The sequence below is a fragment of the Myotis lucifugus genome, unplaced genomic scaffold, assembly GCF_000147115.1.
Source record: "Myotis lucifugus unplaced genomic scaffold, Myoluc2.0 scaffold_63, whole genome shotgun sequence".
Taxonomy (NCBI): Eukaryota; Metazoa; Chordata; class Mammalia; order Chiroptera; family Vespertilionidae; genus Myotis; species Myotis lucifugus.
In genome coordinates this window covers 4,877,691-4,900,142 of record NW_005871111.1, presented here as the reverse complement: position 1 = coordinate 4,900,142, position 22,452 = coordinate 4,877,691, and the positions used below count along the sequence as shown (strand labels likewise).

At 39.9% G+C, this 22,452-nt stretch overlaps 1 protein-coding gene across 1 annotated transcript in view; it reads right to left on the bottom strand.

Annotated features, from left to right (window-relative positions):
• Window positions 1-22,452, bottom strand: part of PDE4B (phosphodiesterase 4B) — a 341,369-nt gene that overhangs the window by 17,204 nt on the left and 301,713 nt on the right. The window contains exons 6-7 of the mRNA XM_006089790.3: window positions 22,114-22,226; window positions 114-207 (exon numbers count right to left, since the gene is read on the bottom strand). Of these exons, the coding sequence (XP_006089852.1) occupies window positions 114-207; window positions 22,114-22,226 (207 nt within the window). The remainder of the gene's footprint in view (window positions 1-113; window positions 208-22,113; window positions 22,227-22,452) is intronic.

Genomic DNA, 22,452 nt, shown 5'->3' with positions numbered 1-22,452 from the left:
GGATTTGTTTTTCTATGACTTTACTTCATTTAAATCTCACATAGGGGTGTTCATGCAGAGGTTAATACTGAAAAAATCCCAGTTATGAAAGAGGTTTCCAGTTAGCATCTTACCTAAGAAAGTATTTGAAATGTATTCAGACACCTGGTTCCCTGAGCGGCTCATTTCTGAGAGGTGTGTCAGCTCCCGGTTCAGCATCCTTTTGAACTGTGTATGAAGAACAAAAATGTATTAACCACCTAAAAACTAACAAATGGTCACTTTACATGTTTACAACTTTGCTGTTTAAGAGCCAAGAGTTTGGATAAGCAGATACCATGAGATAAATGATGCTGTTTCTACGAAATACAACACCCCTTTCATACTAAATTATTCCAAGGGCACCCTAGGAAAAAGAGGTTTTCTTAGATTTCTTAGAATTAACATTTTATTTCTTTTGAAGATGCAAACATAGGAAAAAGAATCTTAATAGAGGTCAAGATAATTTCACTTGAAAATGTAAGACTATTTTAAAACATATTTACTGAAAATCAACTCTAAAATACGAATTAATAACCTGCATAGTGGGAGGAGATTATATGTAAAAAGTTTAAGGGAAAACAAAGGGGGGTGGGGGAGCATCCTTTAAAATAGTATTGAGTAAAAAGACAGCCCAGTTTATTTTAATACAATGTCATATAACATGCCCTTATTTCAGAATTTTCTACTTCACAGTAAACATGCAGATATAAATGTTTCAAATTCTACAAAAGACACAGAACAGAATCAGATGGACCCACCTTGATGTAACCCCAAGATACAGATAACAAATAGTTTGCCTCAGGCATTTTGGAACGCTCTCCTTGCCACAATCCACAGATCCCTTTGAAAGAATTCACAGTTCTGAGAGAGCAATCAGGAAAGCCTTGCACATTCGGTGCTAAAATAATCAAAACTTATAAAAGACAGCCTCCAAAACTTAAGGCATTTCCTAATCCAAACAAAGCCCATCTTCGCACTCCATTCTCGCAAGAAGCCTGTGCCTCTAGCTTCTTTTCTGGCAGAGAGAGGAATGAAATCAGGAATTGCAGGAACAAGAGCCTGGCCGAGTGGATTCAGCTGGCTGGTGTGCAGCCCTTATAAATTATGAATAGTCCTAGTGGCCGAAGGGTTTCCACCCTCGCTTACTCCTGCTCAGCTGAACTCTGCAAGGAAGGAGCAATTCTTCTTTCCTGAGGGGTTGCCAGACTGGGAAACACAGCCATCTTTTTAAAAGGAGAAGATTAAAATGGAGGAAACCCCATGAATATTTAAGTAAATCTGAAGTCGTTACCCTCCCCCATTCAACTGGGTGTTCTTAACCCTCTCTCCTCTGCAGAGACCAACACTGCAGACAGCCTCTGCACAGAGCTCAGCCACTCTTAGGGTTTCACAGTGATGGTGATTAATTTACTTTCTGAGCATTTAAATAAAAAATAAAAGGGATTGAGACTATGGCTGTTTTCAGACAAGGCTTTTGTTCTACAAAAGTAATTTTAAAAAAACACTATTTTTTGGAGGAGTTTTTTGCTCACCAACAGTGTGCCAACGCATTTAGCCTTCTTTTACAATAACACCTGGGAAAGAATTATTACCTTTTAAAAGTACTTCATATGCAGAAGGCAGTTTTCTGCACTCTATCAGCTCGTTAATATACATATTGGATGGCATTCAACAAATTAAGCACATTTAACCTTTGATCTAGGATCTGGAGTGTGTTCGGAAATACAAGATATTATTTGCTGCATGAATGGAGAATGATTTGTAGTTCTACATGACTATGTTTTTTTGGTATTGCAGTGTTACATCTTCTAATTCATGTTAGAAATATTTAGGAGTTAAATTTATTTCTATTTAATTTTAGCAAGCTAAGGCATGTTGAGAAAGTCATTCCTTTCCCGTAGGCATTTCCCCACCCCCTCCTTGTCAGTATTAGAGAACAGGCAAGAGGATCTGAGACTAGTCCCTACCCTGGGCGACCCTACTCCCTGCTTTCTTCTCTGTGTCACTTCTTCCTGGGACTCCCAGGAGTTCAAGTACAACACATTAAAGGAGTAAAGCACCATGGCAACAGCCCCCCCCCCCCCCCGCCCCTCTCTTCCCAAAAAAAAAAAAAATTGCTCCCTTTCCTGTGAGGCTTTCCCCTTTTAAAAGAGGAGCTCGCGCTGAAAAAGGGCCCCCTTTAAGAATCCAAGCCCCCTCAAGCCCCGGCCTTGGGCCCAGAAAAACGGCCTTTTGGGGGGGAAGGAAAAGGAAAAAAGGTTTTGCTGCCCACTGGCCAGCTGCACTGTGCACGGTTCTCAAAGAGGCGCAGTCATCCCCTCTGGGCCACGCTGCTTGCGTATGTGTGTTTCCCCATGAGACAATATGGCAGCAACAGTAACCAGGGATCTCTGAAGCCATCACCTCAGCTCCTGTGTTTTACTAACTGGACCTTTGTGCCATTTTGAATTCCAGGTGACTGTCGTAAGTTCCACGTTACTTGGTTTTTAAGATGTAATCAAATAACTGGCATCTCATTTTCAGTTCTCAAAAGACAGGCACTTACACGAAAGACTTAGAAGCTGGAAAAGATGGGTTTCTCTGCTCTGACTGGTCAGCTGAGTTTTTCAAAGAAGCAAGCTTTACTTGGAACATTGTAAAAAAAAATCGTGTAAAAAGCACAGAGACGGATGATTTTTTTTTTTTAAACCAAGTCTGTGACAGTCGTAGCCAAATGTAACATTCAAGGAATCATCCTCATTTTGGTTCCTTTGGTCTCTGCAATATTTTGAAAGATTTTTGGAGTCAATCAGGTTTGTTCTGTTTTAATCATATCATGTTATCATGTATTTGCTAAATATTTATTAAACTCCTAACATGTGCCAGGCAAAGAAAGACTGAAGAAATAGCAGTGAAAAATAAAAAAAACTTCTCATGCTTTTACTGAACTTACATCCTAGCAGAAATAGTCAGCTATATGAGAGCATGTTCGTGACCCACACAGTTCAGAGTTTGGAGAGAGTTGGGCAAGTTCTTTATCAGTGGTACTGGCCCCTGAGCTCAGAATATAAGAGCAGGTAGAAATTCAATCTTAAAAGAGTAGTAAGGCAAAGACTCTTCTCCTTACTTTCTTTCTATCACCTCCCATTGTCGCAGGACCCTGTGGCATACATTGTCAACCGGTCCCAATGCGGGAGCAGGGAAGTGGCTCTCAGTTACAGGGCTGAAAACAAACCAAACTCCTCACCTTTCCCGCACAGCTTACAGGAGGGGCTAACTCCTGTAAGCAGTTCACAGATGAATATCACCTTCTCATGCCTAAAATAGTTCTGCCAGCCTTTTGCTGGAGGCATGGAAATGCCACCAAAACACAAGTCATCTTAAGGCAACAGTAAAACACACATAATGAAGTACGCAAACGGCGGTCACTCAGTGTCAGAACCCGACCCAGCCCTTTAAATGTTATTACGTAGCAACAGCCGTTGGTTTTCCTCCTTCGTCAGGGAGGGCCCAACCACACTGACTAAGGCAATCATTGCTCTCATCAAAAAGCATTTATGAAGGGCCCGCTTATGTTGTGCTCTGCACACATGAAGGAAGGCAAACAGGGCCTCTGAGGAGCAGACAGGGGGGACCTTTTAGATTCTAGTATCATAGAGTCCAGTTAGCATGATCAGCGCTGGCCCAGGAGTCCAGTTAGCATGATCAAGGCATGGAATAGATCTGAACTGTGCTGAGGTTAAGGCTGAGGAGGCAGCTGGGGCGCCCAGCTTCGTTGGGTTTTCAGTGTCTGACTCCCAGATAGGAGTTGCTTCTGTTGAGCAGCGGCATGCCAGACGAATCTAGCCTGTCGTTCTCAGTTCTCTGTAACAGTCTTGTGAAGTGACTTCACCTCTCCAACGTGAAACCAGAGTGAGGTCTGATTTTCGGACCTCAGCCTCCCAGCCTGAGCCTGTCAGGACGCCGTGGTAAGTGTGCGGCAGCCTCCTACAGTCCGGACACGTTAGTTACCAGCAACCAGTATTTCCCAGAAAGCAAAACTCTCTCAACAGGACTGAGGAAAACAACCCAAGTCAGAAATGCTTCAGCCCCTAAGAATAAGTCTCCAACAAAGGCAGAGAAGTGTTTATCATCCTCCCAGAGGTTTACACTCCATTTAAAAAGGAAGGTAAGGTAGCTCCGGAGGGAACTCGTGGCTCCAGGAGTTACAAAACTGACAAGACACAGCCATTATTACTTTAGCCAATGCCACAGAGAAAGCCACAAACAGGAGCACACGGTGCCAAAGATAAATGTGTCCCTACTGCCTGATACATACAGATTCTATTTTTCAGTTAAGAATCTGCCTTCACAAGAAAAGCCTGGGAAGGCCTCCCTAGAAATAATGTCCCCAGAGGTAATGGCTGAAGCCCCTTTTCAACACAAAGCCGTTTGTGAATGATCCCTTAGTCACACAAAATTCCTCCTATGCTTCCGTAAGCTTATGTCCGACACTAGATTCTTGAGCGCTGCAGAAAGTGCAGTGATTTTTTGAAAAAAGAAAAAAATATTATCTACATAAATGATTTAATACAGCGTGTCCCAAAAATGTATATGTACACTTTGAATAATTATAGAGGCACTGTTTACTAAAATACATTTCATTTTCAAAATTGAGCTATCAGTTAAAGTGTGTATACATCTTTTGGGACACCCTATATTGTTTGCCTAGAATACATCTTTTCTATAAAATCATGTGAGCTTTTTTTTTTGGAGGCACTACCTTTAATAGTGGGAAGTTATTTAAAATATCTGGAGTAACAAAAGCTAAAACTCAATTACACTTGATATAAACATTTTGTTTATGGCTTCACTTTCTCTTTAGCTTCAATACTATATACAAAGATTTTTTTTTTCCTGAAGCACATTCTTCTAAAGTGATGGAACATTTCATCATTTTCTATATTTCTCATAAGACGACTAGTTTGAGCTTTGCTCAAAGATCCACAGGTCAGCTAGTATCTCTCTTGGTAATGAATTCTGAGTTAAATTAATCACATAGGATGGGTGGACTCATCCTATGTGATTAATTTGATCTCAGAAAGTAATTCTAGTCCTAAATCTTGATGTTTGTATGCTTCTAAGAGTAAAAAATATCCAGGAGAGTAATAACCCAAGGGGCTAGTATCAAGCACATGAAAAAGCTACTTTTAAGACTAATCTGGGTTTGTCAGAGGATTCCCTAGAAATTGCTTAGGAGTGAGTCCTAAGTGATTAAATATTTCTTCTGCCTCATCAAAGGCCAGATAAAGCAAGCACTTTCCTCTCCCAGATAACCTCATGATGAAAACGGTAAGTGAACACTGTGCAAATGAAAAAAAAAAAGTTGTCAAAGAGAGAGGAAGACAGCCCCAGTAGTCACCCTTGTGGGTGGCCGTCTACGCAGGGGCCCATCTGTGAGACAGGCGCCGTATTGTGTGGGGTCTTCCTGTTTTTGCAGTATGAAACAACTGCCCAAGTCATTAAAGTCACAATGACTTTGTTAGGGACTGCATTTTGACTCATATTTTACACTTTGTTAGTCATAACTTCATAAGCATTCCTGGGCATCAGGAAAGTGAAGGGGCTGGGCATTCCTCCTGAAGTCACAGAATACTAGTGGTGGTAGGAGGGAGTTGAAACTGCAGTGGCACCGTTCAGTGGGAAATGGAAGGACAGTTCGGCACTAACCAGATGTGTGATCTTGGATCAGATGAATTAACTTCTTGGGGCTCAGTATTTTTTAGGTGTGGGCTCAGTTTCCTTAGTGATAAAATGGATAATTTCTAAGGTTTCTTCTGATTTTTTAAAAAAGTTGCTTCTTCCATACATTTACATGGGAAGAAATGAATGAGGACACAAGGAAATGAAAGACTCTAATTTCTAAACACCTACACTTTTCTTTGCAAAATCTGATTTAAACAACTAAAATAGGGGTATAATGTACTTTCCCTAAAGCCCTTTTTCAACCTCACAATTTCCACAATTCTTTTTTTTAAAAGATATATATATATATATATATATATATATATATATATATATATTTGATTGCAGAGAGGAAGGGAAAGGGAAAGAGATAGAAACATCAATGATAAGAGAGAATCATTGATCAGCTGCTTCCTGCATGCCCTCTACTGGGGATCAAGTCCGCAACCCAGCATTTGTCCTGACTGGGAATTGAACCGTGACCTCCTGGTTCATAAATCGACGCTCAACCACTGAGCCACACCGGCTGGGCTCCACAATTCTAAACATTTCAGATTATCTGACAACATGAGTCTTATCCTTTCTCTCCTTTTTGTCCTTCCCTATAAACTCTATCATCTGTTTGAAACTTGATGTCCAGTTTCTTTAATGAAATGTTTGTCTTATTTGAGAAGTAAATGAAATTGAAAGGAGTGAGTTTGTAACAGGGTTAAGAAAGGAATAACATGCCATTGCCCATTAGCATCTACTTTACTAGAGACTCTAGTTCCATGATGGGCCACCCTAGCAAACAAGTTCTACTGTATTAATATCTGGAGCAAACCAATTCCCTGGTATGCCAGGAAATACAGTTAGGTCATTCTACCTGTCCATCTGCCAAATAAGAAAGAAGCTCATCTAAACATATTCGAATTGAATGATTCTCTTAACTTCCCAGTGATATGACAATCCACAATAAGTTAGAATATAAGGAAAAACAAGCTCGAACATCCCTACCATCCTTCTGCAACAAAAACTGGCATTTATGGTGAAGCTAAACTAGAATAAATTCCATTAGCTGGTTAGAGGACAAGTATCTGCTCAAGTGACATTTTAAAAGTCAAAGTAGGGACAACCATTAGTGCTTTCATACACAGAACTGAAAAAAAATCAAAAGAATTGAAATACAACTTTGAATACAACTCCTCTGGTAATTAACTACAGGAGAGGCCTTTTTTCAACAGATGACAAAATCATTGTAGCAATTGAGAATAATCAAGGAGTTAAGGTACACTCTTCACTTATTATTTTCTTTTTCTATTTACTGTTCTACAACTTTTTCTGTGCATAAGGGCTAATCATTAATCCCAAACTTCTAAAGCCAGTTCTAAGGCCATGGGATGTTAATGTGATTCCAGAGCAGATGACTAAGATCTTTTGAACCATTTCACATCCAGAAGTTCTACAACATATTGTATTTTTAAAATAAGAACTCTTACCATGGATCAGGCCCGTGGACTGTCCAGTGTAATGTCCTCTCATGACTGGTGGAAAACAAGACCTACGGACCTTCACATCTGACTTGAAAGCAATGATGCAGAACAGGGAAATCACTGTACTTTCCTTTCAGAATCCCATAAAGTATTGGCCATGATTATCTTTGAGAACTGGTTTCCAATTTTATTCTGTAAGATCGCCTGGGTTATTAAAATTTCCAATACTTCTTGTAGCGACAAATATCTACCATAGCATGTTTTAAGATGATTACTTCATCTCTTTAAACAGATCATGTGGCATGTATTGTGTTAAATATTAATTATATTGATTTCAGCTCAGAACTTTCACATACCTCTGAGATAAAAGATAATGGGATGCTTCAAAACCTGTCATGGAAATCACTGTTTCTGGATTAGCAGCTTCGCAGGGTGGAGCCAGCCCCCTGGTCTGGAAATTTTCAAGATCAACTCTGGGACCATCAAATAAATAAGGGGAAAACCTGGGCTACCCAGACATATCCTTTCCTTCCCTAAAAGCCAATGTTATCTGTTTGGGTTTTTGGTAATCCCTATGGGACACACACTTGCAAAATGAGAAGATTCTGCCATAGGTTGGAGATTTGACAATAATTTTAAACCATAAAGGATAAAAACAGTAGTCGTCAGCAATTTTATCATTAAAAAAGATAATTATTCTTGTTTTGCATTTTGTTTTCTCTATAATTATTTACCATAATTTAGAAGAGATGGATGGATGCTTTGCACAACAATGCATCCCAAGGTGTATAGCCTTGTTGTTTATGGAAGGCTTATAAAAGTAGTTTCAGAGTAGCATGCATAACTAGAGGGGGTTCCAGTTACAAGCTGACTTTACCAGGAGGGTCTAACTACATTAAGAAAACTCTAAGAGCAGACCCAACTACATTCCTGCATGACATAGGATCAGCTGAACATCCAATGGGCTCTGGAAATAAAATTCTGTACTATAACTTATTCTGAGAAACTTGACAAGTTGTTCAGTTTCTTGGAGATTAAATTTTTCCATCATTAAAATGGAAGCTTAGAAATAATATATGTAAAGTGATTGGCAAGGTATCTGGGACCATTGTAGGACTATAGTTTATTCTACAGGACTCGTACTTGAGGCTGAGTTTTGTTTCTGAATTTTAAAAGAATATGAGCTCATGGTACCTTCTTCACTTGGGTTTGCATTTGGGTGGAGGTTTCAGTTGGCTCTTAGGCACCTAAACTCTTTTCTTCTCATTGTTGACAACAGCTTGTATAATTAACTACAAAATTCCCACAATACGCTGCTGCAGGTGTGATGCAGTGTTATATCATATAGATTACATGACACAGGGGTTACTCATAGAAGTGCTGGCTCGCTGTTTGACATTTAGATTATTCACCAGTGCAAGGAGTGTAAACCAGAATTGCCAGAAAGATAGATCAAGCTTGTCAAATGAAACCATAATTCCAAATGGCCTTGTATTGAAACCATATCATTTTTTAAAAGCCTATTTGGAGATAACCCTATCTATTCATGATTCCATGACTTAGCTAATTTCTTCAAATTAAAAGACTTTAGAACTCTTTATGTATTAACCAAAGTTCATGAATAGCCACAAATTGCCTGACATAAGGATAATTGCTCTAACTATGCATTTTGCTCGGATTCCCATAGTTGAGGTCAATCCAGTAACATATCTAAAGTAATTGAATATGTGGCTGGGATAGGGGTGAGAGGAGTATCAGCAATTTGTCTGGAATGAAAGATATAACCAAACAATGGCAGAATGACTAAGCTGTATTCTCCAGACACAACAGATACGGAGTGTGGCTGACTTTCAGACACGTGTTCATAAATACCCGTTCCAGCTGAGTATGCAGGGCTTTTGCCAGTTTCTGAAGGGCTCAGATGCTCGTCCAAAGGATGCAGACTTTTCAAGAGAAAGGTAAGCCGAATACCCTAATGCCAAACCAAACAACTGAAATGTGCTTCGCAGTTCTGCTCACATGGAAAGAGCATTTGTCCCTGTTGACTTTGTTCTCTGTTATCTGCCTTTGAATTTCGGAGAAGTCTCAGGGAGCATGACCTCACTGCTTTGAAGAGTCACTGTGAAGAAAGTGAGGGTGGGGGGGTTCTCATTCATCCTAACAAGTATTTAATTGGATGCCTACCAGGTATCTAGAGCTACTCTAAATGCTGCAACTATAAGAGTGAACAGGGTAAACACAATTCATGTCCCCAAGAAATTTACAGTCTAAGGAAGTAAAACCTAAGTTCTATCACAAAACCCAAAAACTATAAACTGTGATAGCAAATTGTAAAACAAACAAGCTACTGAGTTAGGATAATTAGAGAAGCGATAACATCTAAACTGAGGTCTGGAAAATAAGAAGGAGCCTGGCTGAGCTTCAGCTTTCAAGCTCTATGATTATATGCTGGGTTAGCAAGTCATATAATAAATGACCCTGTAAATTTACCTTTAATTTTTAAATCATTTGACTTTGGAGCAAAGAGTATAAGATTTGAGTCTAAGCATCTCCATTTAGTAGCTGAAGAGTTTAGACAAATACAGTTATCTCGCTTGCATCCTGGATTCATATTGAAAATGAGGATCTCATACTTTCCCCAAGGTGAGCAACCGAGGCGATAATATAGGTGAAAACCTATGTAGACAGGAAAGGGCTCTTCTCATGTGTTTCTGTAGATGCTACTTTGGATTTCGCAATGCAAAAATAACAAACTTCTATACGCTTAAAGAGAAGCGCCCTTTATTTAATGCTCTATTCTGGCACCACAGGAAGCTCTGAGAGCAAATAAGCTTTAAGTGAAGAAACCCCTATATTGCTCCATAACGAATGTTCCCTCAGGCAGAATCCAAGTTCTTGGGGGAATGCAGCCCTGGATCATGTGGCTGGATCATGAAAAGCAGTGATCAAAAAAGAAAAATAGCCCTAGCCGGTTTGGCTTGGTGGATGGAGCATCGGCCTGTGGACTGAAGGGCCCCGGGTTCAATTCCAGTCAAGGGCACATGCCTGAGTTGTAGGCTTGGTTCCCAGTGGGGGGCATGCAGGATGCAACTGATCCATGGTTCTCTCCCATCATTGATGTTTCTATCTCTCTCTCCCTCTCCTTTCCTCTCTGATATCAATAAAAATAGTTTGGGGGAGGGGGGGAGAAAAATATCTCCTGAATTATTCCTAATAATACTTCCTCCTTTATTAAAAAAACAAAAATAAAAAAATCTCATATTGTATTCATTTTAACCCAATGCATTTATCTTTAAAAAAAAATTAGCGCGAATCCATTCCTGTTTAGGAGTTTATGCTTTTGCTTGCTTATTTTTGGCAAGGTTCTCCAATTTTAGGATTTACTTAGAGCCCTGAAGGGTATTTTTTGAGAAGCAAAATGTGACCTTTCTCAGTTTGAAAATTTTAGGATGCCAGAAATATAATACAGCATTGGACAATGGCATTATCTTAAGACTTTAAACATACAAAAGAAGAATATTTATAAAAGATCATTTTAAAATACTGCAATCAAAAGAAAAGAAATTATCTGAAATTAAACTATACCGATTTAAAAATGTTTAAAGAATATACTGGTCAGTCTTGATGAGATATCAGAAGCTTCCATGCAATGGGTAAGAAATATGCAAATAAATTTTGTGCAACCAGATCCTGCGTGTGTTAAAATACAGCAGTGAAAACTTCAGTGGCAGCTTACTCTGTCAAGAGCATAAATCAGGTACTAGATCTGGCCAAGAAAAACATACCCATTGCATCAATAAATGCAAATATATTGAAATCATTCTGACTCAATTACAGATTGGAGTCAGCAGTAGCAATATCAATGGATTGGAACTGAGACAGGAGGGCACTGTACCCTTTCAGCTTGGTAGATAGGTAGCATTCTGTCTGATTAAATTGACCCTCCTGGGCTATGAGTGGAATATTTAGAGTAAGAGTTGAAGTCTATTTCACTAGAGACCCATCAGAAGGTCCCTAGCTTCTCACAAATGGATATGCAACATTATACTGGAAATATCACCACTGGATGATCTAAGCATAGCCCATGAATTTAATTTTTTTTGAAAATGCTAAAACAATTTTCTTTTTTAATATGGATAAAATCATTAACCATCTTAGAATTGTTCAAAAAAAGAAAAGGTTAATTATCAAAAGTCCCCATGTCAACTTCTATTTATTTATTTAGTTAGTTAGTTAGTTACTTTAAATTGATTTTTAGAGAGAGAGGGAGAGGGTAGAGAGATAGAAACATGGATGAAAGAAACATCATCGATTGGCTGCCTCCTGCTGGAGATTGAGCCTGCAATCTGGGCATGTGCCCTGACTGGGAATGGAACTGTGACTTCTTGTTTCTAGGTTGATGCCCAATCATTGAGCCACACCAGCTGGGCAATAAATATCTTAAATGACCAAATCAAGTAGAATTACAGAGAGCTTTTTAAAATAAACCCCAAATCAACTACCACCAACAGAAAAAAGTCTTCAACTGCTTTACACTTTTCTTCTTACAGTTAAAAATATATAGAGTTGTGCCTCCTTGATATCGTTTAGCCTTACTACTGTAAACATGGAGTCTTAAAAATTCAAAACAAGTTCAGACCTCAAGAGCTTGCAATCTATAGCAGATATAATTAAAACCCCAGATAACTGAAATGTTAGCTATGATATTAACTAAGATAGGTAAGACGGTGGTCTATGAAAATCTGATCAAAGCCAGAGCATTTAGAGCAGAGCTGGGGGGTGGGGGTGGAGGTGGGGGGAAGAAAGCCATCAAGTAGCATACTAGGAATAGGTTCATAGTATATGGGGTGCTGATGTGTTTGAGTCAAAGAGATGTTTTCTAGGCAATGGAAAATCAAGACAGGGGTAAAAGCCTATATTTCTTGATTCTCAAGTTATAATAAATTTCTTACTTATAGTCTTAAATGCTTTCAGTAGATCTTCTGACATCATGGATAGAAATGGAGTTGGAAGTCCACTGTTTCAGGAGCTACTAAAATGTTCATCTATTTTTTTTTTAAATTTTCAGTTCTTCGTCTTATATTCAAATGATTATCTTGGCTGTTAAATTATCCCCTTCCCCCATGAATCTCCATTTACATATTTTAGTGTTTTAATTCAAGTCTTCTATATCTTACTTATTCTAATAGCCAGAACACTAAGCTTTCTTACCCATCCTCAAATTAATATTTTTCTGTTCACTTTCAAGTGAAATTTTACCTCACTTGTCCTCTTAGTAATACAAGTAATAATTAGAAATGGGCAGATACCAAAAGACCAAAAGTAAAACTCTCAAGCATATCTTAGGCACAGAATAATTTCTCTTATAAACATTATAACCAAGAGGATCCAGTCTCCCTAAGTCATCTCGCCTTTTCAAGTAATTAGATTAAAAGTTCTGAATTCATATTTTACAACAAAGTATTTATAATATCTGCTTAACTTAGACCTCTACAAATACTAAAATTCATTTTAAGATCCTTAAACATGTAAAATATGTTTCCATCTACTATAAATGAGACTTATGTGATTTCAAATATTCATAAATCATTAATTACATTGATATTTTATCTAAATATGTAGCTGCCAAGACTGTTGAACTCAACTCTACCAAGATGTCGGTATTCTGACCCAAGAAACCAGAAATCATATGTGAGTTGTGAGACTCTGCATAATCTAGGTCACTGAGCAGAAACAATCTAAGGTGTAAGAAGAGGTCAAATTGAGATCACCATCTTGACTTCAACTTTCTAGACTAATAGCTCTGCTAAGTAGCAGAGAGAATCCAAGCATTGACAGTTTTTTCACCAGCTGGTAAAAGTCTCTAAACCGACCAATGATATTAGATAGTTGCCAAATTAACACTTCACTTTGCCGTGTCTGATCAGCATTAGCACACAGGCTATATGATTGAGTTGGAAAGATATTTTAACTTCCATTCTTAATATTTTCTTTCCAAAATAACTATTTAAAATTTATCTTTTTAGATATCAGATGCCAAAACTTCTCATCCTAAACCTAAATTTTAAAAATTGGTTTAATTACTTTTATTTCCTATCTTTCCTCAAATTTCATTTTGATAATGGCTGAAGGTTATAACATTATGCACTATGCTGTTAGCAAGGAGTGAAGGGAACTTGGTCATTTAAAGTTTTCAATGATCATTTTTAATATTGCCATATTTTGAATAGCTAAATAATAGATTACATTGAACCATGAAGATGAGTTTCCTTTACAATAAATTCACTGAACTCCAATCTCTGAAGGCTTTAGGTTTCAAAAGGGGTATATTTTTAAATTGCAAGTGATTAGCAGAAGGAAACACATGACTGATGAACAGAATTGCATGCTTTATAGCTTTTAAACTCTACTCCATAAAGAGAAAAAGACTATCAGACACTTCTTAAAGAGAAAATGGTTATCAGGCACTTCCCAAAACAGAAACAAAAGAAACAGGAGTTTTACTGTCTTCTTCATTTCTAAAGAACAGTCCTTACTTTGTGGAAACACTTGGCTACTTAAAAGTAAATCAAACAAAGGAAGTTACAGTAAAATATCCAAGAGACTAAACAGTTTGGCAGCAGTTGAGAGAAACATCACGTACAAACGGGCAAGACGGAGGGGCTGGCAGGTCCCTGAAAAATGCTAAAGTGGAAGGATGTGCAGGGACACACATCACCAAAGGGCACAGTGTCTTCAAGAGTGTGAATCTATTGACCCTGGCACACGTTTGCGCTGGTGTTTTCTGATTGGTAAGTGCTGGCTTCCAGGGAGCTGAGCTCTCTCTCTCTGCTTGCTGAACACACTTACTTAGAAGTGAAATGTTTTGGAAAAGTGAGCTCCACCCGTGGCTTTTCTTTCAGAGATAACAATGGCATAGATTTTGGGAGCCTTTTAGATTGAGACTTATTCTAAAATAAAAAGGCAAGAAAGAAGTATACAAAATGTAAGACAAATATTTTTCCATTAACATATTGTGATTCTATTTTTTTTAAAACTACTGTACTGGAATTATATTTGACACTCTAAACATAATTGTCTGATTTTTTTTAACATGGAAAGAAAGGCTTCCCTTAAAATAACTTATTTATCAAATTTTGAGAATATGTAAATGTTCTCAGCAAGCCAGAGGTTCAACAATCAGAGATAATGTTCCCTCACTTCATTCTTGTTTTTTTTTTTTTTTAAGAGATTTGTTCACTTGGGAACTCTCAAGTGAGTTAGTAGAAGGATTGGAATAAATGGATTAGAAATCAGTGAAGAAAATAGTTTTGTAAATACCCATATAAAATATGAAAATTAAGCAAAATAGATTATGAATCAAATTTATTACAAAGCCCTAGAATACTTTCAAAATCTTACATTTGTGATGGTTTAATAAGACTAGAACTTGGAATACTGATTTACACTCCCAATCATACAATTCAATCTTATCATAGAGTGACTGAAATACTGGTAATGCCAGATAAAGAATCAAGAGCTTAATCTCTCTTCCATCTTTGTTGGAAGACAAAGTGCACGAAAGACAGTATACATGTTACTTCTAGGAAATTTCCCTACATTGCTATTGAAGAAGCACCACTCCTCTATTTTATGGTCATGTTGCATCCACTGGAAAAGACATAGTATATGATGAAGCTGCCATGATATCTGAATGGTAATAAAATTAAATTAAATTACATGGGCCCCTCGGCCTGGCTGTGGGGTTCGGGCCGAAACTGGCAATCTGACATCCCTGGAGGGATCCCGGATTGTGAGAGGGCACAGGCCAGACCGAGGACCCCACTGGTGCACGAATCCGTGCACTGGGCCTCTAGTATTTCTATATTTACCTATCCCATTGGGATAATTGATGTGAGTCAGAATTCCCTGGGTATGAATCTTGGCTCTCTTCTTTACCTTAGGCAATTTATTTTAAATCTCTAAGCCTTACTTTGCTCATCTGTAAAATGGGGATAATAGTACCTATTTCAAAGTGTTGCTGTAAGTGTTAATGACAGAATGTAGGCAAGGAGTTCAGCACAATGTCTGCACACATAGTATACACCTGTAAAAGTAGGTTAGTTATTTACTACTATTATTCTATCAATAAATGCAAAGGCTGAAGGAGCCAATGGAATAGTCTGTTTTGACTATTTTGTTTTGTAGATAAGAAAAAACAAATATTCAAAATGATTAAATTAATTAAGATAATACACCTATATTGAGACAGAGCTAGAACTCAAACTCATGGCTTATTCCCAGGCTCTTTTTACTTTGCTGCTTTCAGCTCTATATAAATCTGAGCAGTAGGGAGAGAAAAGTTAGATAAAAATATGTCTGAGGCCCCCCACTTGGCTGTCAGAACTGATTTTCATTCTATTCTAACCTCTAGTCCAGGGTCCCCTCTAACATTTGTAGGGCCACATACCGTATGTATAAATATATGAAGATTTAAACTGAGCTCCCTCTAGCACTCCTACCTTGACAGGCATCCCTTCCTACAGCTTGGAGTACCAGATTGAATGTAGAAATCCTAAACTCTCTGAATAGATGGGAAGGGGTGGGAGGATCTAGCTCCTGGACCACAGCCTGCCCCATTCTTGGCCTGTGTCCTAACACCACCAGGGACTGAGTACATGGGCCTTTGTATATCCCCTGCCACAGCCTCCATATTCCACACTATTCTCCTAAGCTAAATGCTGTGTCTTTGCTCTTCCTTGAGCTTAGGGTATACACTCCTGCAGCACATTCAGGAAAGAAGCCTGCCCAGTCCCCAAAAGTGAGCTCAAAACCATTCAGGCAGAGAATGTGGAGGTCCAATAGATGCAATGTGGTCTGGAGTGGGGAGCAGCTGCTCCTTGGCCTGGCAGATTCCTCACCCCCTGGAGCAGAGTGCAGATAGAGAAAGAGCAGGTTAGGGCTCTCTTAAATTATGGGGTCCAGGAAGAGGACACCTCTTTCCCAAAGGGTGGTACTGCTCTAATTATACCATTTAACTTTAGGCAAAAGTGGAATGAATCCCTTTCCATAATTGGCACCTGCCTATCACCTCCTGACAGAGTTCTAAGATGAATCTGTTGACCTATACAATCTATATCCTTTTAGTTCTGCTGGATCCAATATTTCCCATAGTTATTGATTATTCAATTAGATACGAAATGACTCAGCTAACTTTAGGGTAATTGTAGTAGCCAGTCAGACAGGCATGGGCAGAGCAAGGATGATAGGCCAGGTACGGAAGGTCACCAGAGTGGAAAGCCCTGGGTGCCTGGAAACAGGCAAAACTGGGAAAACAAGGACCTCGCCCCCAGGCTGACCTTTCCTCCCCTAGCATATCGCTGGTCATATGGTTTAGACCCCCTGACCTTTCATATCACTGATCATGAGTTTCAGACCCTCCCTTGACCATTCCTCCCCTGGCAAGCTGCTAGTCAGGTGGTAGACCCCCTTAGAGGATGAACAAGGCGGGCGGAGAATAGCCTCATGTGACTCCCATACAAGTCCTTGCACAACCACTCCCTTAAGCATTAAGCCCTCAAGACAATGTGATTCTGACAGGCATCAATTAATCTTAGTAACAAAGCTCAGAGTTATAGTCAAACTAGAGATAACATCTAGGCTTCAGTTGTGTTTCAGCTCTAGGTCCAGAAAAGCAGCAAGACCAGGTCGGGTGACGCCACGGCTGACATCAGGACCAGCTTTGATGACTAACCACCAATGACCCCCTGCCCTGGCACCGACCAGTCAGTAGAAACCACGACCTTGAAAGGACACACCTGGAAAGCTGAAGAATATTCCACTGAGGTTCTCCCTTGGGACCCCCCCTGAGATCCCCACCTTTAGAGAGGGGATCAAAACACTCAGGTCGGAGGACCTATTGTGCCTTCTCTCTCTCTCTCTCTCTCTCTCTCTCTCTCTCTCTCTCTCGAGCAGTGGTTCTCAACCTTCTGGCCCTTTAAATACAGTTCCACATGTTGTGATCCAACCATAAAATTATTTTCATTGCTACTTCATAACTGTAATGTTGCTACTGTTATGAATCGTAATGTAAACATCTGATATGCAGGATGGTCTTAGGCGACCCCTGAGAAAGGGTCGTTCGACAACCAAAAGGGTCGCGACCCACAGGTTGAGAACCGCTGCTCTAGAGCATGTCCATGCCCTTTCCTCTCTATTTCCTCCAGGCAGGTCACCTTTGTCTTTCTTTCTCCTAAGCTCCAAGGACCTTTCTTTTGCCTCTGTAACTCGTTTCCTGAGCCCATACAGCCCAGTTGGCTCATTTCTTTCTATCTCCACGACTTTCTAAAAACTTTCTCTGTCGATTGAGTTCCTTGGCTCTGAATTCTTTCTCAGCTGAACTCAAGAATTGAGGTTGCTGAACTGAGGTCTAGTCTAACTCTTCTGGTAGCATTTTGGTGCTGTTTCACCACTAACATAATCAGTCAATCATGACCATATTCCAATATCCCATTGCGTGGGTCCCAGGTGGTTCCAGATTGGTAGAATTGTGTGGCTTTGTCCCTCCCACCCAAGAGCACAGACAATTAGTCAATTAGTTGCCTTTATGTTCAACACTCCAGTAGGACCACACTTGAGCAACTAGAAAAATAAACCCACGTAGCCAGAACCCACTTCCCCTGTAACGGTATGTGTAGTGGACTTCATAATGCCTTCAGAAAAGAAGAAACATCAGTCTACCATTCCTTCTTATAGATTTTCTTAGGAAACATTTACTGATGTGTCAGATCCTGATGCTTCATTCTAAAGACAGTACTGATATAATTCAGGAATGCTCTTTTCAACAACAGAGCATCCATTTTCCTGATAAGGCTCAAACCTTTGTATTGAACATGAAATAGCCCCAGGGCAAAGCTGGTCTAGAAAGAAAAGGACTGTGGAGGGTTCCAGTTAGAACAATTGGGAGTTGCTTGGACAGAGGTCCTTAATGAATACCACAGCCTGTTCATCTTTCGTAAAACATTCAATCTACTGGGTAAAAATGACCCCTTTGACGTATTTCACCTGAAAATTTTAGGCAAGAGACTCTGTTTCCCAGTAAAAGCTCCCCGCTTCCTCATCAGTCACAGCTACGCCTCAGTGGGATTGTTCAGTGTGGGTCCTTCCTCAGCCACTGTTGTTGCAACACTGTACTTTTCTGACTGCGTCTGTCAGGAAGGAGACAGGAAATTCTAGTCACCCTCACAGCAGCTGCGCCATTCCTCCTATCCTCCTCCAATGACTTCAACAGGCTTTGGTGACAGGAGGGCAGGAACTGAGCCACAGTGAAGGTCAGGAAGATAGGTCAGTGTTTATGCCTGTTGGGCTGGGGATCCTGCTGAGGCTATTGGGTTTCTTCCTTTCTATACTGTTTCTCTTTCCGTTCCTCTTTTTTTTTTTTTATAATGCAGAGCCAAAGCATCCTGTTTTGAAAACATCTGACTGTTTTGCCACTGAGGAACTCATGCTCTGATGCATTTCACTGAAGTATAAAACAATTCTTCTCATTCAGGAGGCGATAAAAGTTGAAACACCAAAATTAATCAACAAATCTAAGAAGGCAATCTGTCCTTCAAGAAAACAGCTCTCACACATCCAACTGAACTTGGACTGCTAGTAAAAGGTTCACTAGACATCCTTTTCATCTTGAAAAACCATGTCATTACCTCATAAAACTCCTGCTCAATTTATTCTATCTTGTGATTCTTGCGGGGAAATAACCTATGATAGTAACTTACCTGGCTGCATCTTTCTTTATAATTTTGGGATTCCCTTTGGCCTGTGGCCACCATGAAGGACTGAGGGAAATTTGGGCCAAGAAGACTATGTTTTTATAAGTCACAGAAACAGTTTTTAATCTAACTCTTTGGGCTCTGAAGCACACTTGGGGAAGCCAGTGATAATTTTCGAGCCACAGTTTTCTTCAAACTGTAAAAGGGTTAAGGAAGAAAAACAAACAAAAACACACACACAACCCGACCCAGATGAAGTAAATATGAAGGACTGCTTGTTTTTCCTCCACTAGACAGTCAGCCCTCTACCAGCTGCATATACACAGGCCCGTATGTAATTCCCAAACACCCCCTGAGCAAAACACTGGCTCTCCCGTCACCATTCTTAAATAAGTTCAGAGGTTGCAAACACAATTCTTAAATAAGTTCAGAGGTCACTTAGCTGATCAGAGCTAGGGACACATACATTTTTGCAAAGATAGTATATGCTATTAGTAAGTTATCATTTATTGAACTTTTGCTGCACACCAGGTGCTTTGCTGAGTGCTTTAGATACATTATCTCATTCACAGCAACCCTGTGAAGTAGGTACCACTTTTATCCCTGTTTACAGATGAGAAAATTAAGTCATAGAGTTAAGTTGGCTAAGGTCAAGTAGCTTGCAAACGATAGAGACGGGATTTGAACCAGGATCTTTTGACTCTGAAGCTCAGGTTTTTCATTTACTGCCTCTATAGAACATCTTCACACTTACTTTCAAGTGTTTACCTCAGAGATTTGCAGTGGCTCCTTTGTTCATTGAGAGTAAGCAAAGGATGACCAAATAAGACTATACAGTAATGAGAATGATGATGATGACTATATTTTTCAAACAGCAACTAGGATGAAATGCTCCAGAATTTTAACAACATTTAAAACTGAATGTGAGATTTATTTTTACCACAGATCTATAACTTGCATAGATAAATTCTTTTTTTGGTTACCACAAAACTATTATATTAATTATGTTATGTTATGTTATGTTATGTTATGTTATGTTATGTTATGTTATATATTGCTATGGATTAAACTTTACCTGAGATAATTACCTAAGTAATCAGTACTTGGGGTGCGGGGGGGGGGAGCTAAGTAAAAAGAGGGAGATCTTTGTAAAAATTCAAATTGACTTCAGCTGTCAGCTGGGCATTGTTCATCCTCTGGGTAAGTGGTTTGCCCTTCAACCTTTCCACTGTAGAGTTAGAAAACAGGTGAACCTGCATGCCTTCTACTTACGCTAACTGCATCAGAATTAAGGTTTAGCCCTTTCCTTAGGGTTAGCTCTATTCAACTTTCATTGCTTCCTGCACACGACACCATAAAGGAGGAGAGGAAGCCTGAAGTGACTGGAATTCTTACCAGGACCGGCACAGTCTCAGAGTCTTATTAACTATGACACTGAATATAAAAAATTTTAAATAAATTTGTAAAACACACAATATCTAATTTCAGCCTTCCAGACTCAAACCTAGTTTGAATCTACAACGCACCAACACTCAAAATGAAAACATAATGGCAATTTGCAGTTTCTCAATGAGTATTCTTCCCCCTACCCCCCTGGAGTTAATGACCTACTTCATCTTAGTGACTCCAGAAGAAAGTTCAACATGTCCTTTGTGGTGAAACCTGCTGAAAAACTACCCTGGGGGGCGTTGAATCTACGCCTTGCATGGGTGTCAGTGATCACAACACACATCTGTGGATGCTCCGAGGTAGGTAAAGCGTGTGTGAGATGCTTACACATGGAGCACAGGGTGGTTTGGAGAAATTACGCAGTTAAGCTCTCCTCTTGGGGAAGCAGTTGTTTAAGATTTACAACAGCCTGGAAAAACCCAAAATGCAGCCTTCAATGGAGAACTTCAGAGAAAGGTCAATACATAGTTAAACCTCAAACCTTTTCTTTCTTTTTTTTACTTCAATTTGAACTAAAATGTAAGAAAGGAGCTTATTTATTTATTTGCTCTTTCATTAACCAATAAACCAGGAGTGAGCAGAGTCTGCCCTCCCCTCCTGCAGGACCTCCTGAGGCGGCAGGCTTCCCCTGCTCAGATACTGGGAAGAGCCTTGATGGGAAGGTGATACTTTTAATCCCAGGAAAGGGGGAGGAGGGGCCCCCCTTTGCTAGTGTCCCTGTGGCTGGAAAGTGTATGCTGACAGGTAGGGAGTACAATCTCTTTCCAGTCCTAGAACCATAAGACAATGAGAAAATGCCTCAGGCTAGTAGGACTGGGGATTCTGAAAATGTGTCCTTATGAGTGTATAGTGTTAAGGCTTTCCACACACACGCACACACGCACACACGCACACACGCGCGCGCACACACATTCTCCAAGGGAAAAATACAAGCCAAGAGCAACAACTTTCACTACAGTCTAAATCCAGGTGTTAATTAAACAAATGATATACTATAAAGTTCTTCAACACTAGGTTTTGTCTGAGGATTGTATATAAAAGCATTTCTTTGCAATCTCGGTGAAACTTGATTTCAAATGATTCCACTTTAAAAAGCAGCAAACTTTTTAGAAAAAACACTTTCCTTTTTTGAGACCAGGTATATTGTTTCTTTTTTTTAAATCTTAGCCATGCCAGCATCACAACATAAATGTTAGAAAATCCCGGAATGTCCTGAGAAGAATTTCAGAATTTATGAAACTTCAGGGCAAACCATTCAGGGCATTGATATCTGGAGGACATACCATTTTCTTATTAAAACAACAACAACACACACGTCAAACACCAGATTGCCATGCCACATTTTATGCATTTTACCCTATAGATCCATTCAGATTGTATCTTTCTGATGATTGTTTTTTTAAAAGGCATTCACATTTGTATAGTGACTTGTACACGTTATAAGCACATCTCAACCCAAACATAGCCGAACTCCATCAAGAAGAAAGAAGTTTGGTTTCTGGGAATTACAGCGCACTGCGGATTTTTAAACTTTTCTGCAGCATCAAGACCCAAGCAAAGCGTGGCACCTGGAGGCAGGATCCTCTCAGGCAGATCAACAAACCCACCCTCCAGGTCGCGTCCGGGCTGCACCCCTGCTGCAGGCAGGCAGCGGCCAGGGGAGCCGGGAGCTCCCCGCACAGCCCCCCACTTGGTGGAATCAAACGCCCTTCTCTTACCTTGTTAGAAGCCATCTCGCTGACAGAGCGGTAGGTCTGGATGGTCTCTAGCTGGTCTAAGCACCAGTCCAGTTCCTCCAGCGTTTCCATCGCTAACTTTTGATAAGGTTCTTCTGCAAACAAGCACACAGACATGTAGTTAGGCTGGAGCGGCGGCAGGCTGTCCATAGCAGAGTCACCGCTGCCGCTGCTGCTGATCCCGGTGCTACTGAAGGTGGCTCCGAGCTCCTTCATTATTTGTGTGCCGACTCCTTCCTTCCAGCTCTCTCCACCAGGAGAACAAATCACCGTGGTGCTCTCTGCCCGGAATGGCCCCTGCCAAGTTTTCACGCCCCCTGC